The 18691-nt window shown below is 39.1% G+C and overlaps 1 protein-coding gene across 1 annotated transcript in view; it reads right to left on the bottom strand.

Moving 5' to 3' along the window:
- The window catches only part of LOC127627101 (transformation/transcription domain-associated protein), a 109362-nt gene that overhangs the window by 13248 nt on the left and 77423 nt on the right, over nt 1–18691 (bottom strand). Inside the window, exons 57-64 of the mRNA XM_052103346.1 lie at nt 17762–17957; nt 16657–16922; nt 15482–15582; nt 13182–13383; nt 7709–7870; nt 5102–5192; nt 4405–4604; nt 3317–3578 (exon numbers count right to left, since the gene is read on the bottom strand). Of these exons, the coding sequence (XP_051959306.1) occupies nt 3317–3578; nt 4405–4604; nt 5102–5192; nt 7709–7870; nt 13182–13383; nt 15482–15582; nt 16657–16922; nt 17762–17957 (1480 nt within the window). The remainder of the gene's footprint in view (nt 1–3316; nt 3579–4404; nt 4605–5101; nt 5193–7708; nt 7871–13181; nt 13384–15481; nt 15583–16656; nt 16923–17761; nt 17958–18691) is intronic.

The following is an 18691-nucleotide window of genomic DNA, read 5'->3' as shown; positions in this document are numbered from 1 at the left end:
CATAAGCAACACTGCTGCCACCCAATTCCACACTCTGAACTAGATGATGTCTTATAGAATCAGACACACTCCGTAATCTTGGCCTTTCTGACTCCTCCTGGAGTCTTAAAGACTGTTTAGGTGCTTAATGATCAGTGAGCATTATGAAAGTGATTTGACTTGAAATGCATAGCTACACTCAGCAGTTGACTTGCTGTAATAAATAAAATAAAAAAATGTTTTACAGACTATGCCCTGAAGTGAGAAGTTTTTCAGATAACACTGCTCACAAGCACCTCCTGGGCAGCACAAGTTGTGTTCTGATAAATTTTGCACATTTGTTGGCCTGTTGGCAGTTTTTTGTGGAGTGTGGCAGGGGAGTACTGTCTCACTGACCTGGGATCAGCTCAACTCATGGGGGATTTGAGTTCTCCACTGCTGTGGAAAACAAAGTCTCTGCTCTCTGACCTGTGCAAGAGATACACCGAAGGCGGAAGTTTTGTGCACCTAATAATGCTCGGTGGAGGTGGCCAAGCACTAAAAATACTCTCCTCCCCCCTTGGCTGCACCACTCACTGAGCAGAAGTCTCCTGTGAATTCTCTACTTTAAATTCCATCACTGTAATGCCTGAGTGAACACAGTGTACAGCACGACAGGAGCGCTGAAATGCTCTTGCTTCAGATCATTGCAGACAATAATGTTAGAGAAATGGAGTAACCTCACTACATTTCAGAAAACATTAACACCACATCCAGTATTTTGTTTTAGATTTCACATTACTTTCCATTAAAGCTGGTTGATATTGCCAACCAATTACCTCTTAAAAGGTTTAGCTTTTTGTTGATATTCAATATACATTATATCTCAATATTTATGCATTAGCAACCAAATGGCTTAAAAAGGTTGACTTTTTATTTATATTTTTTTAAAAAGAGTAACCATCATTTCAGTAAAAAAAGTAAATCCATCCTTGTTTAATGCAAATGTTTATAAACAGCGATATTTACTAGTATTTATTTTTACTAAAACATTTGAATTTCTGAAAAAATAAATAAATGTCCAAAATGCCAAATGGAGACTTCTGTGAACACATTTTAGAGATGCAAATGATCTGAGTTCAGATAATCACTGAATCAGAGTTTTGAATCAAAACATTTAAATGGACAGTTTGAACTAATTCTAGTAATGAATCAAACTTACCACACTTTTAAAACATCTCTTAATACTTTAATACTCATGAGTCGAAAGTGCAATAAAATTATTGTGACATTCACAATTTTGTTAAATCTTATAATCAGCAGCAAATTAATTGCAAATATATGGTGAATACTTAATTTCCAACAGTGGAGAACGGAGAGCTTAGAGGAGAAATGTCAAAGAAAAGGGAGAAGAGGAAACAGAACGAAAGGGGCCGCTCGCTTTGATGGTTCCCCTCCAAAAATCATTCCCAGTGGCACACAGTGCCAGGTGGGCAGAGAGAGTTAAGGGCACTAGCCATACCTCACTGCCCAGAGACAGCTGGCACCACAACATCTGTTTTATACCCTTACAACCTTAACAGTCCTCCAAAACAATGAACACACACTAGCCTCAGGATAGGGCTTAAAATGTGGAAAGAGAGTTTAAGAGTGTTCAAGGCATACTGAGCTGGAGGAGCTACAGGTGGACAGGGGAGAAAAGTATAACATATTCTGCTCTCCTGAGCAGAGGACAGCTGAGGGGGAGTTTGTTTTTACAGTAGGCTTTGGATCACACAAGCTCCTTTGCTTTGCTTTTTGAGAGTCAGTGGTACTGGAAGGTAACTGTTGTGCATTGTGAACAAGACTAGCCTGAGGAAAGTGCCGTGCCAACTTCTCCACAACACTAAGAGAGACACCAAACAGATCTCTAGGGGGTTTAGGTTCTGACATTTGGGATTTAAAGGTAAAGTCACAGAAAAATACAGCACTTTCTCTCTGTTAAAGGAACGGTCCAGGTTCAGTGGAAGTTGAACTCTATCAACAGCATTTTTGGCACAGAATATAAAAGAAAATAATTCTGACTCATGCCTCACTTAAAAACAAAACAGTAAGTTACAGTAAAGCACTTATAATGGAAGTACAGAGAGCCAGGTAATGAACATTAAAATACACACTGTTTCCATGTATAGCAAAAGATGTAAACCATATACGTGTTTGAAAGTGACAAGTGTGACAGAATTCCACTTTGTCTGTGCAAAATTTCATCCAATTTTTCAACTTTAATGTCATGACCATGTAAATGGTCGTTTTTGACAGTTTCCACTATGTGGAGTAAACTTCACAGGAGTTACTTAACAAATCACCAAACTTTCATCCACCTAGAAAAGTATTTCCACTTTAAAAAGGACATCTGTCCCTTCACTAAGCTCCGCCCCCCTCGGTTACCATTGCTTGCTCTGACAAGTTTTGCAGATCTTCCCATAGGAATGAATGGGAGATTGCTGTAAACTGCGTGCTTTTTGGTAATATATTCCTTATAAAATCAATGGATATTATTCTTATGTAATTACCAACAATCAACATTATGCCAATACACTCCTTTAAAAACAAATGCTATTCAATGAGTTTACTATCATTTAACATGCATGCAATTAGACAATAAAAAAAGCTATTGTGGTAATTCTGTATATTACTATTATGTTTTCGGATTAATCTTCAGGAGGTATTTTGTCTTATTTGGATTTTGGAAACAAACATATTTCCTTAGTCAACAGCACTTTGACACACATGCACACAGCCCTGCCTACAGTCATCATCCCATTAAATCTAATCACATGGTTCACCGTGCCAATTATTCCCTGAGGTGGCCTGGTGGAGAGGCCTTTGGTTAACACAGAGCAGGAGTGGTTATGCAGAACAGAGACAAGAGTGAGAGTCATGTGTAATTGTGCACAGGGGACGTTTTCCTTCAAGAGCACTTAATGACTGGAGTTTCACTTCAGTTTTTGGTATGTGAAGACAACATGAAACAGCATTTGCAACACAGAAAAGTTCTGTACTCTGACATATTTCAGAGTGAAATTGAATATTATTAGCAGGAAATAATGTAGGACAGGGTTTGATTTTGCCCATCTAGCTTTGATTAGATTGTGAAAATCCAGCTATGACATTTTGGATAATAATTTTCCCCGTCAACATGGCCTTGGTAAAGATAGCAGAAACGTTGTTTCAGAGGCACAAAAAATTATTAGAGATTGATGAGACAATGAAAAAATTATTATTATTTGTAATAATGTGCACAGATGAATCACGCACTATAAGGGACATTTATCAAGAAAGAACAGGAGGATAATTTTATACGCAGAGGTGTTCTGACCTGTGGTGAATTGGCCCTTCATCTTCTGAAAGACAGGGTCTTGAGCAGTTGCTTGAGCTCGACGGGCCAGGGACTCTGAAGCAGCGCTGGAGAACATGGTTGACACGTTAGAGACGTTCTCCAGTCCCACGCCGAAAGTGCTCACCAGCTTTTTCACGAAGTTGAGTGTATGAGGAGTAATTTTAGCATCAGACACGGCTCCGCTCTTTTCAAACGCCACAGAGTAGCATTTTGCTAGCCCCTGCTGGAGTTGACGCAAGACCTGAGCAAAGAAAACAATGAAAAATTTAGAGGGAGAAGCAAAGAGACTAGGATAAATGGTTAACATGTCTTTATCAATTTACCGTGAAGGATAACAATCTGAATTTTCCACTCGAATATTACTACAAATTCTTCAGCAGCAAATATGTTCACCAGAGAGATCAATAAAAGCCCACCACTTCAAGTCTTTGCTGCAGAGATTGAGCCTAGACTTCAAGTGAAGATCGCCATTAACTGACTAATGTGGTCTGGGACTACACTTCATCAATGTCTAGAGAATTAAACCCACATTTTACATCAACAAACTCTCTCAATGCCACTTTCTTTCATCCTCCAATTCTCCTTGCTAAACTTTTTTCCCTGCCCTTCTTCGTCCTCCTCTTCTACTGTCACTCGGTGAGTATCCCACAGGAGCTTCCAACTGCTGTCGCTGTCCAGTCTCTATGCATCAGCCCGATCATGGCAATTCAATCTCCCCACATTCCGTCTACACTCCCCTGACCCATCAATCACTGCAAGCCCCTCGCCAAAGCCCGATTAGCACTGGAGCGCCAGCGTCCACCTGCACTGCAAAACCACTTTTCAGCCTCACTGAGCCCCAATCGTTCCCCTCTGTCAACTTTCATGTGATCAGCCAGTGCTCTAAAAACAGCTATGTGTATGTGCCTCAGAGAGCATGCGGTGTAAGACTTAAAGAATGTAAGCAAACCGGACAGAAAACGCATTCACGTCATGTTTAACTTGTGCTTGGGGCTGATGTGCTTTAAGAGGTAACCACTCGCTTCTGGAATACAAAAACTCTCTCTAAAAGCTAAAACCTGTCTCACCTCCTCGTGCCAATTCTCCCTGAACCAAACCATCTGGTCAACGATGCCTTCCAGAGATGAGAGCAGGGTGGGGTGGAGTTCACGCTGCATGTGCATGATCCGGCTGCAGCGCCACATGGGAGCAGTGGCGCGAATAGGACCTGGGTCTGAAGCAGAGTGGGTCTGGGCCACCGCCGAACTGGGCTGCTGCTGCCCAGAGTCTGAGGAAAGAAGAAGACATCACAGAGAGGCAGAGTCATTATGAAAATATTTTTGTTAAATTTTAAATAATAGGAAGAACTGAAACTAAAACACATTTTCACATCTTCAAAATGAACAAAAATATAAAAATGACCAAATTAATTTTGGTTTTGTTACACAGCATTATAATATTTGAAAACTTTACAACCTGTCTTCATTAAACATTAAAATACCACTGGATGCTCAATACACTAGATACACCCCTGAGAAATTTAATAATGTTAAACATATTTAATTAAAAGCAATTAACATTCAACTTTGGTAGCCCTAAATTACTAAAACGAATTAAAAATATACTGAAAAACAAATTAAATTAAAAACACTAAAACTAAGAATGAAAACTAACAAAAACTAACACATTTTTTTTATTATAATAACCCTACAGAGAGCTTAACCTACAAGTTGAAGGGCTTTCTATTGTTCAGTGTGAATGATGTGAAAAAAACTACAGTCGTACCGCTCTTGTAGCGCTCCCTCTGCTCGATTTTCAGCGTCAGGTACAGGGTTCGGATCGGAAAGTACACAGCTTGAGGGTAGACACGTCCCACCTAAGAGAAACAGTTGCAGATTACATTTCAGATAGTCCCTGTTGGCTCGGGACAGAGTGAACAAGAGAAACAGTGCTGACATGTTTTGAAACTTTTCTGAGATAGTCAGCCTTTTGAAAATGAAACCGTCAGGGGAAAGCAGCGAGATGGACAAACATCAAGGGCAGATTAAAACCATGTCTCAATATGACACTTGCTAAAAGCTTATCAAGCCCAGTTGTACACACTCTCTCTCTCTCTCTCTCTCAGAGATCTGCTTTGCACTTGAACAGGATCACATACAAAAAAAAGGTTCAAACTGTTTAACGCTCCAGCCCAAAAGCTTATGTATTTGTCAAAATGGCATTGAAGCAATTGCATTAAGATCAATATATCTTTCTTTTATTTTCCTTTTTTTTGACAGCACAAATTAGTAGAGATGAAACAGGAAATTATAGTGGGAAAAGCAAAGGAACAGGATTAGCAAATCAACCGACCTAGACTCAAATTTGCGTCAGCCAAGCACAACATACTAGAGAATTCTTTCAATGTTGCCCATTAAAAATTGCTCAGGTTGTTTGAGTATCACAACATAGCAACACTGGCTCAACCAATGGTGTGACTTTCGGCAAGACTACCTGTTTGATTGGCCAACTGAAGGGCAGAGTGTTTGGGGAAACTGCTTTAAATATTTTTGAACATTTAAATTTGGTACCGCCAGTCGTGCAGAAAGTACACACAGCAGCTTTACCAAACAACCAAAGCACCAAGTTGTGAGGCCCATTTCACACTTTCTATTTAAAATAAAAAAAGCCCTTCAGCCCCAGCTTCTGAGCCTAACCTTATATACAACAGACAGAGCCATCTGACTCATAACCAAATCTTTGGTTAAATTTTATTGCTATGTGATAGTCCCAAAATCACGCTTATCATCACTTGTTCTCCCCTGGCAATGTGATATGCGTGAGGGGTGTGAATGTTGTCTTATTGGTGTGAGGGGTATAAAGACAAATACATAGAGGCAGCAGACAGCGCTCCTACTGAGACTGCCCACAGCCCCTCTCAGGTCTCACAGCACACAGCTCAAGCAGGCCATTAGAGTGGAAACCTGATCTACATCAAGCAGACACAGAAAGCAGGCTGGCCTTTAGGTGTAAAGAGACACCTCAGAGTCCAGATTTGCTTTTACATGAAAAGCAGAAATGGCTAAGACTTTGTTAAAAGCTTGTTAAGTATCACATTAAAAATGAACAAGGTGAAAAGGGAAGAGATCACCTCTAAAATTTGAGAAAAGTCGTATTTTAAGGTGTGTGTGTGGGCATGTAAAGGGTGTCTGCGTGCATAAAGGTGGTGAGTTTTCCTAGTCTCCGTTTCATCTCAAGGCACCCCACAGCTCACATTCATCAATATTTCACCAAAAGTTTTTAAAACATTGTGCCAACTGGAGCACAGCTAAATAATTCAGAGCCCAAGATAAAGGAGCTTCAACCACTGGAGATTTCACTTGAAAATCAAGAGATTAACAAAACGTCTACCTTTCGCTCATCATCAATGCCTTAGATCACAACCAAAGATCCTTTGACAATGAGAACCTTGAAAAGCCCATTAATTGAGATTATGGTGTGCAAACATATCCATTTCATTTGGTGCTTATCAGGGATTCAAGTGTACTTAATCTCAAATTGAAGCATTTCCACTGCATGGGTACGTTTGCGCTGAAATGGAGAGATTAGGAGTTGCTGGTCTGCTGCGTGTACGTGAGAAGAGGAGAGCGCACGCTGAGCTGCATGCAAAGCCCGTTTGAAATAAGTCAGTGTAGGAGAGAGGGATTTCGATGTCTCTTCACATGGGTTAAGTGCACAGATCTATCTCCCCTGTCTCCCTCTTTGGTCTCTCTCTCTCTGGGCCCTTGGAGCAGTCGTTTCCTCTTTGAAGTTCAGGAGCTTTTTAAATGGCTTGGAAATAATACTCCATCAAGGAGGGCAAATTAGTCTCTTGTTTAATTTGTGGTTTTATTCCCACAGTTTGAGAGTCTTTGAAATTGACCCAAAAACAATGTTTTGCATAAATAATTAAAGAGGCAGGAGGGAACCGGTAAAACTATGAATTTGACAAAAAGGGGTACTATCTGGAAATTGTATCTCATTGCAAAGTAAAAGAAATTAATCTTGATTAAAAGGACCACACGTCTTAATGTGTTCATTCTACTTCTTTCAACTAAGACTTTGATTATTTTTAATTTCAAAACATTTCACACTAATCTAAATTCTACAACTTTTCTAATTTTAAGATTAGTTAAGGCATATACCTTGCATTACCTTTCAGTCAAATTCATCAGACAGCAAACTATATTTAACTTTATAAAGTGTCTTAAAAATGTGACACTCATGGTGTGAAACTCTGAAAAACAGACCAAAAGAAAATGTAAATGACTGATATATCTGACGAATTTTTTAGTACACAAAATGACCTAAATGACCTAAATATCCAATTATGAATGTGCTGCTAAGGAACAAAAGTGTTGCAAGGAAACCAACCTGGCTGATAAGGTTGAGGAGAGGTTTGCCCTCTGAGCCCACCAGGCATGTGAGGAGTTGAGGGATCCAGGCCAGCCATTGGATGGGCGGCACTCCAATACAGTATTTGTCCACAGCATCGGCCAATGTGTTCTTATCATCAAAACTCAACAGCCACAGCACCTGAGGAAGAAGACAGACAGAGATCGACAAATGAAGAGGGGAACTGACAGACTAGGCAATGCATTTAATTTTAAACTAAAGCTACATGTCTGCATTTAAGGATGAGGCCATCAGCTCCATGAAATTCTACTCAAAGGCTTATGGCTTGTAAAATCATCTCAACTGCCTCTCTCCTGCCAGTAAGCCACTATCGCCTCTTGCTTTGTGTTGGTGGGTTCTGGTATGGTGGCAGTAGGGATGGTAACAGATGACCCTGCATCTCTTGCCTGATAGAGGACAGCTCAGGCCACACTGGTGCGGATAATTACCGATAATCAGCGAGCAGCCATTTTCATTAATCAAGTGTAAACTATGCCAATGTCTCTGAAGCTTCAGTGGACAGCAGTACTCCAGACATAATCGAATGTGGTCCTTGCGTTAAAACCCACAGGGAAAAAAAGGAAAAGCAAAATGGTGTGAAGCTGTTTGATCTGGTGTACAGCTCAACAGACTGTCATGTGTATAATATCCATACAAAACCTCTCATCAGGCCTAATAATATAATTACATCCATAACTGGAGGTTCATCAGTCTGAATGCAGTGCACCCACCTGCTGCAGCTGCATTAATTTAGAAATGGCACATGGTGATGGATATGCCCTCCATTAAACAAAGCCATCAGAGAGCAGACAGTGTTTACTGGACCACAAATGAACACTCAGTTTGCCTGTGTTATGGTAAATGGGTTTAACGGTAAAACTAATTGCAGGCCTGTCGAAAAAAAGATGCTATCCCTTTATTACCAACTCTGTGCATCTCTAGCTGTCCATTTAGCCATTTTGGAAAAACACTAAGCGTATGCTGTTCTATTAGAAGGCTTCAGATGGAGTGAAAGCCATTTGATCTGTAGTTCAGGCTGCATACATGTACACTGCAGTGGCCTATTTGCTGATCATGACCCATGGGATCACGGCATGTTTTATTGGCTGGCTTAGGCAGGCGTTTCGGTGTTGCAAAGGGTCAGGCTTCCAAGAACTGTGTAGAATGGACTGACAGAGGTGGAATGAAGCTTTTAACCTTTGGGTAGCATGGGCTACTTGTGAGTGGGGTAATTAAAGTAGTCAGTCCACAAGGGCAGTTTGACACACTCAAGATGGGAATTAAACTATTAAAGAGATGCAATTTTGGTGTATGAGATTTGCATTGCCGAAAATAAGCAAAAAAGTCTTGGCCTACCGATAACCAACAGCTTGTTGTGACCAATATTGAGAAACTTTTTGCATTTTAAGACTTTAACTAGAGCGGCTAGTTAAATAAATTAAAAGCACTCAACAGTTGTTGTTTTAAATCTGGACTTTACAATGCAATTATTAAGTATATACATTGATGAGACAAATCATTATGAAATCCCCCTACTATGCTGTTGGTCCACTGAGTGCCACCAAAACAATGCAGACCCACCAAGGCATGAAAGTTGCGAGGTGGAGCAGCCATGGCTCGGACTTGTTGGTCCAGCACATCCCTGGTATTTGGAGGCCAGGGTAACACCTTGAACTCTTCATCATGTTCCTCAAACCATTCCCGAACATCAGCGTGACAGGGCGCATTATCAGGGACTCATCAGACCAGGCAACCTTCTTTCACCGCTCCAAGGTCCAGTTCTGACACTCACATGCTCATTGTAGGCGCTTTTGATGGTGAACAGGGGTTATCATGGGCACTCTGACTGGTCTGCGGCTACACAGCCCCATACGCAGCAAGGTGCGATGCACTGTGTTGACACATTTCTCCCTTAACCATCATTAAAATTGTCTGACTTGTGCCACAGTAGACCTCCTGTCAGTTTGGACCGGATGGGATAGCCTTCGTTGCCCTCGAGCATCGATGAGCCTTGGGCGCCAAACATCTTGTCGCCGGTTTGTGTTTTGTCCCTCCTCGGACCACTGTCCAAAAGTACCACACAAGCCTTGCCATTTAAAAAATGCTTTGATCCAGTCGTATGTCCATAACAATATGGCCCTTGTCAAAGTCGCTCAGGTCTTTACTCCTGCCCATTTCTACTGCATTCAACACGCTGACTACGAGAACTGATCGTTTGCTTACAATCTAATCTACCCAGACCCTGACATGTGGCCTTGTTTGGAGATGATCAACATTATATGCTTCACCTGTGAGTGGCCATAATGTTTTGACTCAGTATATCAAGGTTATTATCATAAACGAAATGAAAATGAAAGCTAAAATGTAAAAATAAAAAAAATAAAAAATTAGTAAACTAAAATAAAAATCCACATATTTGGAAAAACTGAAACTAAACTAAAATACATTTTCATGGCTCTGAAGAAACTAAACAAAAATAAAAATATATAAATAATCCTAAAAATATAAATATCCTCAATGTCCTTCTTGGTATCGTGTCTGGTATTGATTACAGGGAAGGGAAGATATTTTATTGCAATGCACGATACTTTCATTCAAGTTTTGCAGCATTCAGCAAACGTATGAGTCCTTTTTATCTAGGTGGGTGAGGGCCAGATGGAGGGTGGTGGCAATGGCGTCGTCTGTTGAACAGTTTGGACAATATGCAAACTGCAGTGGGTCTAGTGAGGGGGGCAGCTGGGTCTTAATGTGCCTCATGACGAGCCTCTTGAAGCACTTCATGATGATGGGTGTGTGAGTGCGACGGTAGTCGTTGAGGCAGGACTTTTGTGAGATACTGTGTGTGTGTGTATATATATATATATATATATATATATATATATATATATATAAAATTTAATATGATCAAAATAAACACTAAACAGATAGAAAAGTCATGTGTATTACTCTTTTGGAAAGGTCTAAACTAGTAGAATACAAGCATATTTGTTTCACTCACAAACTATAGTAAGTCTTTGTATGTGAAAAACCTGATTCACAAATAAATATATCACTTTTATCCAACAAATTATCAGATGCAATTAAATTTGTTATCAATTCCCCAGTTATTGTTCAATAATATATTGGTCACCAATATATTATGGGTCTCTAAGAAAACCAAAGTATTCCTTTGTATGAGTGGAATGAAACCACAGTCGAAGTAACAGGACAAAGCCAAGCCTGTGCAGACAATAGTTGAATGCATCTTAATGATGAAGCAGGGTTCCCGTTGACATTTCCAGGACATTTTATGCACCCAACAATTATAATATTTAAGCAAAAACACATGCCCATTTAAATCAAGCTTTTATTTTGGCGTTTATTATGTGTGTTTTTGATGGCAGTCTCTCACCTCCAGTTTGCGCCATGGCCCAGTATGATTATTAATGCCCGTAAAGCTGTGAATTAAAAAATACATTGTCTGTATGTGCAGCACACTTCAGAGCGCCCTCTGTCTGTCACTTCACACACAAGACTGCACGTGATGATCATGAGGTGTTTTCAGTGTATGAGCGGCCATCTCTACACATTCATTTTGAAGTGTGCATCACTTGCAGATTATTCAATTAAATCAGATACTTTTTAAGTTTAATTATCAAACTAGGACATATCACAATTTTAATTAGATTATTTCTACATTCAAACATTCATTTTCGTTCAAATATGTCATATTACAAGACATTCTGCGTTTTATTGCTAATGGCATTTTTATGACTAGATTCTGTGACATCCGCATACTACATGTTGTAACCATGGTATAAGCTGACTGTTTTCCGGGTTATTTTTGTATTTTTAATGATTCAAGTATAGAAAATTATCTGGAAAACTGTGCAGAATTAACTGAAAAAATAAAGGCTATTTTGGTCTGGCTTGCTTCTGTTTCACAAATTTGTTCAGTTTCATTAATTGATTAGATGCCACTAAGTTACGACAAATGTGCGTCTTATGTGCAGTGAGTGAGTCACTGAATCATTTTGAGATGTTCACGACTGCAGTCTGCCAAGAGAAACTTTATAGTACATAAGCATTATAAGAACAAAGCAGATCTATAAATTCCATTCAGTTTGTGAACTGCAGATCATGACTTCTCATCTAAAAAGACTGTCCATTAATAGGCTAATAAGGAGTACCAATAACATCCATACCTTATCCTTTATTAAAATTTGCTTAATGTTTAAGCATTATTAGAACAAAGCAGATCTACTGTATCATTTTCCTACAATATTTAAACTGCTGGGCATGACTTCTATCAGAAAAGACAACAACAGCCTAATAATAATTTTGAGTTTCAATTATGTCATTTTAAAGCGCATTTCACATGAGTTGAAGCGTCAGCACTCCGTTCAACACCAGCATCAAGCGGTGCTTTGCCCTCCACATGTCAACATTGCAGTAAGTGTCCCGTGGGTGGCAAATTTACAAGCTTGCCACACAAGAAAGCGGGAGGTGTGCACAAAAAATATTGAAAACATTTATTTAGAAGAGAAAAAAATGTCAATGGCTTTGATTGCACAACGTAAAACGAGGACTTGTTGTTTAGGTCTTCTTTTTTTTTTGGTGAATGTAATTACTGTAGCACAATAACAGGGGTCTCTGGTTACTCAGAAAGGATAAGGTAATAATTCAAATACATTTTGAGACATTCAATCTCTCTTCATAAATTTACTTGAAATATATGTCTTAAAATATTTACTGGAGCTTTGTATTCTCAAAGACATAATTTGTGTGAGTCAAAAATGTGTGAGAAAAACACTTCTGTGAAGTCGCCCTGATGCATCACTTCATAGACTTCAATGTATTGGTGAAAGCCCCTCAACATGTATAAACATCAGTTACTTTTAAACAAAAAAAAGTAACTCCTCCACCCTTTTCTCTCCGTGATGAAAAAAATAGTCTCACATGCCGATGCTGAAGTAAATGAACAACATGCCCCTCTCATTAAGTCGGTCCGTACATGTACCAGGTCACTGTTTATGAATGAGAAGTTTCACGAGTTTTGCTTCTCACTGTGCACGCGCTGCTGCGTGATCTGCCTCGGTTAGACCGTAGTTGCGAAGCTCATGATAGGCTGCTGCTGTAATCAATCACGAGGGCATAAGAGCCCTTAACCACTGATGTTGTTTCACAATGCAGAGACAAAACGATACAAATTTGTGTATTTTACTTCTATTCCGAGTCCCAGTCGTTACCAAGTTTTTGTACATGTAACATTGCTAGCAACACAGTCAAACCGTTTTATTCTACTGAAATATTTTCCAAGACAAATTATTATTTTCCAGGACATTTAGGTATTTTTCAAATTTTCCATGACAGGAAAACTGCATTGCAAAATTACATGCTTTCCAGGACGTGTGGGAAACCTGTCAAGTCACTCTTGACCTGACAGAAGTCTCCAGGACAGATGAGATCTTACCTTGGCCAGGTATTTGCGGGATTTGCTCTCGTTCTGATGGCGACAGGCATGCAGGTAACAGGTAATGGCAGATACGCCAAGGTGTGGCTGGCGGTCTTTGACAAAGATGTTCTCCAAGTAGTCTCCCCACATCGCCCATGCTTTCACCAGAACATCGTGCATCTGCACTGCAGCAGAGAAAGCCTTATTTGCCTCTTCTGACCTAGAGGGCGAGATAAGGATGAAAAATTTGCAGGTGAAGAAGAAATTTGTCAGATTTAACTTTAACATTCTTGATATCTCGGGTATCTTTCAATTTGTAGGATTAAACTTGAGTCAGCAAAAATTTCTGTGACTGGCTTACAGAACCATGTAAAATGGGTGATAATTATATATCCAATTTTTACAGGTATTTCCAAAAAAGATGAAAAGGAGCATTTAGGAGGGGGATCTGATGCAATGGTAAACTCTTTTACTTCCAAAATCTAGCCAGTCGGCCAGCTTCTAACTGAAATTAGCTGACAGAGTCCAATATTTTGTTTCATCAGCCGTTTTAGAGCTTTGAGGAATTTGTCCCGTGCGAGTATCTTTTCTAGGGCCCTTTACAGAAGCAATTTAAGAATAGAAATAGAGAGAAGCTCATAAAAGGTTTTATAACTGACTGAAAGCAGTGGATGAGGCTCATCATCTGTGCTTAAAGCCTCTTTCCTCACCATCACCATCTCTAAATGTTACCCCACATGACACACCTACAAAACCAATCACATATAATGGGACATTTTAATGAGTATTTGGCAAGCAACAGAATAACACTTGATTGCAATGGAAGTCTGGAGAGCCCAAATTCACTGAAGGCTTCCGTCAGTCGTGGACATGTATAATATGTTTTCTGCTCATGGCCTTTACTGAAATTCAGGCCTGGAGAGCATACAAATCCCCAATGCCTAGTCAAGTGTCAAACATCTTCCTCTGACAGCGCTCATGCTGCTTTATCAAATCCCTATGTTAATATTCAAAAAGGATAAAAATGTAATGATTGCATTAGGCGCTGCGGCTGGGGAAAAAGTTCTGCTGATTGCAGAGATTTCACAAATTGCTATTAAGTTAATTATTCAGCATGTGCGTTTAATAAGTTATTCTGATCCAGCGGCAAACTCACGGGTCACCATAAATTCACCCATGATATTGAAGTATATTTTGAGCTTTGGGTTTTCACAACCCATAGAGCTTCTTTAATTTGAAGTGACAACAGATATGCTAAGCCAATTTTTTTTTTTTTAGTTTAATTTTGCTCTTTGATAACAAAATTATTACACTACAGCAATAGAATCAATAAAAATTATGAATATTTTATAACATTATAATGATGGTCAGAAATGTAATTTCAACTGTGTTAACAGTTCAAATAGTTGTGCTAACTATTAATATTAAAATGCTATGCATTTCTCACTTCAGAATGAATGGATGTTGCATACAAAGTTGGGTAATTAATGCAAACTTATGTTACTTTTCCTGTTGAACATAGTGATGTAATGGCATTTTTGGGTTATATTCTTTAGAGACCCAACAAATGGTACCATGTATCAGTAGACCCCATATAACAGAACCTATGCCTGATTAAGTATAATGAGCGAATATCGGTAAAAAATATAATTACAGCTGATTATCAGTCTCTCTAGTATACAGAGTACTGACAGAGAGTCCGAAGGACCACAAAGCAGCTATTCAACAACAGTTTTTCTGTTTGTTTAATGTCTTGTTGGCTGTTAAAACACCAGACCTGATAACAATACATATTAATCTACTGTATTCTAAGATGTAAACCAATTAAATGGCAGATTTTCAGCAGGAAATGCTGATTGACTCATGAAAATGCCAGTCAATAGAAATATGATATAGGGTAATCACTCATCATGAGTTCAGTGCCATTATCCTCTGCTGCAGACACTCTATATAAGGTTAATTACTCATCATATTCCCATATTGACTGTTAACGACTGTTTTGACCTCATTATTGGCCTTAGGTTTTACGAGTGATGATTAGTGAAACAAATACTTGTGTGCACACAGATGCTTATCTTCTTCCATAATGACTCTTTGTCGATAATATTCATTTGAAAAAGTGAGCTCTTAATAATCTCGCTTTGTCTGATTCTTTATGTCAGCTCAAAAAAGACTCATACACAAAACAAAAGATAACAAGAGCAGAGTCAAATAATGACAAAGAAAGAAAGAGTGAATGAGGGAGATAAAGAGAGGGCTCAGTAAAGTGACAGGCAGAAAGGGAGAGAAGATCAACAAAGCCAGGGATCAACTCTTACTTATTGATCTGGGCTAAGAACATGCCCTTGAGAGCATAGAACTCGGCGGTCATCTCCTTGGTGAAGTACTTCAGGTTAGTGGACTCAATCACCTCCAGACCCTGATAATAGAGCACAAAAAAGTAGATTATTTAATCAATATGAATTTAGTAGAATCAAGTAATTTTAAGTAGAATCATTTTACATCCCATAAAAAATAAATAAAAAAAGAACAGTTTGATTTTTCAGATTGAGCCAACTTGTAGTTTCCTTCTTTAAAATTCTTCTCAAAAGTCAACACCACTGACAACAGAGTACATCAGCTGTAGACATCTCAGTAGTTGAGTCAGTGGTTTAAGAGTGTGGCAGAGAAATGATAAAGGGAACAGAGCAGGTCAAAGTGATGGGGGGAGGGGGAGAGAGACAGAGAGAGAGAGAGAGAGAGAGAGAGAGACAGAGAGAGACTTATTAAATCCAATGGTACTTTAATGACTTGAGCTCAGTTGAGGCAGCTCCATTAATCAGGCTTAAGCGAATGCTGCACCCAGCAGCCCATTCCTTACACTGTTTGGAATGCATTCCTTACTCTGACAGCACTGCAGCCATTCTCAACGTAATGAGAGCAACGTTATTTGGATTAAGAGAGTCCGGTTAACCGCAAAAGGAATAGGTGAATCCATAGCACAGTAGATGGCAATGAAGTGAAGTAAAAACTTTTTGACACAACCAATAATATGATAGAGAAATTATATATTTTGTTAAATCTCAAAATTATAAATCAAAATGATATTCAAAAAAATGTTTGCAGACAATTTGTTGGTATGAATATCTTGTAAAACTTTAATACAATATATATTTTTTATATTTATTTAAAAAAGTAATGTATTAAAAAGTATTGCACTCATTTATTGCTAAGGTGTTTGATTAATATTTATGCAAAATTAGAATTTGATTAATACAGTATTAATGTTTTTATGTGTGTTAAATATACGTCAAGTGTATTTTTTTCCTATTTCTATTCTTCAAAATATCAATTTTCTTTTACATTAATTTGACACTTTTATTGATATCTTTTACTGAGCTGCATTTACACTATGGGAGGTTTTATACAAATACAATTTTATAAAATATTCTTTCTTTTTTTAAACATTCAGATTGACCACATATTGGTGTTGAAAGATTCACAGTCCACTCACCTGCATGCATTCGTTCTTGCCCATGACTCCAGCCAACTGCAGGTAGCATTTAACCTGCTGCCGGATCTTCTGGAAACAGTCTACAATAGGCACGGTGGGGATGGTGTGGATTCGACTCAGAATGTCCAAGGCGACATTGACTAAACCTTGCTTCCGGGCGATCTTCCCATACTGAATAATGGCTGATGCGGAGGCATGCACTCCTAGCATTGCATTGTTAGTGTTTGGGTCATGCTGTGTGTTGGTTTCATAAGCGGTCACAATGGCTGCAAAAAGAGGAAGATGGAAACATAATTTTAATTGCGGCAAAAGTGATTAGGCTTTAGAATGTCACTGACATAGCAGTCATTGCATGGTCAGAATGTACAAAATGGACTGTTGGCCATTTACTCTTTAAAAGTGATCACTGTGAATGCATACAGTGGCCCCAATGTTTGTGACTTAAAGGTGCTATATGTAATACATTTACTGTGCTAAATCATAAAATGTCCATAATATGTCATTAGAGAATTAGAAAGAATGCTAAGTTGGAATACTGGCTTCTACGATAACAATGTTACAGCCAGTATATTCTAATTTGAAGTTTCTATTCTGGGCTGGAATTTATGTTTATGATTTGGCCTGTGTGATCCCACCCACTGCCCACTCACCAATAGTAATTCGACACCGACGGGTTGCCAGATTTGAACAAGTTTGTAGGCAAACGACACTGAGAGCTGCAGCCATAGAAGCCAGCAAACAAACTGGATTAGAGATTACAGATTCCACCCGACCTAAAAAGCCTCGCCATCCATCTAGAAACCACCATGACCAGAGGCGTAGTAAAACAAGGATAAATATTGGAGATGCCTTTGGAAGATGGAGACAGCTTGAAGCCCAGATTCCTTTAAAATGGATGCTGAGTTGGGCTAATTTGTCAACATTCTGGCAACATGCATGAGCTTCGTGTCTGGGGCGGGGCAGACAACTCTCCAATATTTTGAATTTGGACTGCAGTACACTTTTTAAACGCTTATTGTCAATCTTACATATAGCATCTTTAAGTGTCCATCTAATTTTTGGGGCCACTGTATGTGAAGTATTTTGACACCATATCCCAGCATACCCTGGTAGTGGTGCTGCCGCCACATAAAGATGCAGCTCCAATGGGAGAGGTCATCAAAGACAATCGGTAGCCTGTTTCGCCAGGTCTTCACTACGGTCTTCATATCGTGGAGGCTGGTGTTGCGGCCAAGGTTGGCTGGCTGGAGGCCTGCATTAATCTGTGCAGCTTCCTGCAGCTCAATGATCTGCTGGGCCGACTGAGTGGGAATAATCCAGGAGTAAACTTATGAGCATTTCAATGTGGTTACCAAAAACATCTTATGGGAGATGCAACATCCTCATGTCCTCTTCAAAAGGAACTCTTAATGCATCTCCGAAGAGAAGTTTAATTCTGATGTATAAACTCATCCAAGGATCCAAATACCACACACACAGGGCACTCTGAAATCCATTACAGCAACTGTATTACAGACTTATGATTCCTATTGAGATATAAATAGAGAAACAACGTCTCAAGGTGGCTGGTCGAATAGATGGATCAAAGTATTTTAAAGCCAATTAACCAGAGAATAGGGAGCACTTGACTGAGGCATCTATTCCCCTAATGCCTAATCACACTCTTAAATGACACTTAGACCACACCAGCATAGAATACGGACTGTGATGACCCAAAAATGCTATCCATTCCTTACAAACTACTGATGCATGAACTTAACATATCAGGCTGTATATACACAACTACTGGCAGCCATGCACTCTTACTGAAAAGCTACATGGATCTTTAATCTCCTCTGTGAATTGGAATAGAAAGATGCGAGTGAGGGAGTTTGGCACTTACAAAGTTTACAACATGACGGCTTACTATGCATACAATGAGTAGCTGGCTAGAGCCATGATAATGAATTATGCCAGTCTGCAAACACACATACACATATCAAAAACAATCCATTCAACTGTAATACCTGGTTTACTGGATAAATGTTCCAAACTC

Source organism: Xyrauchen texanus, chromosome 33 (assembly GCF_025860055.1).
Source record: "Xyrauchen texanus isolate HMW12.3.18 chromosome 33, RBS_HiC_50CHRs, whole genome shotgun sequence".
NCBI lineage: Eukaryota > Metazoa > Chordata > Actinopteri > Cypriniformes > Catostomidae > Xyrauchen > Xyrauchen texanus.
The sequence above is the reverse complement of the archived record's forward strand: the minus strand, read 5'-3'. Positions and strand labels throughout refer to the sequence as shown.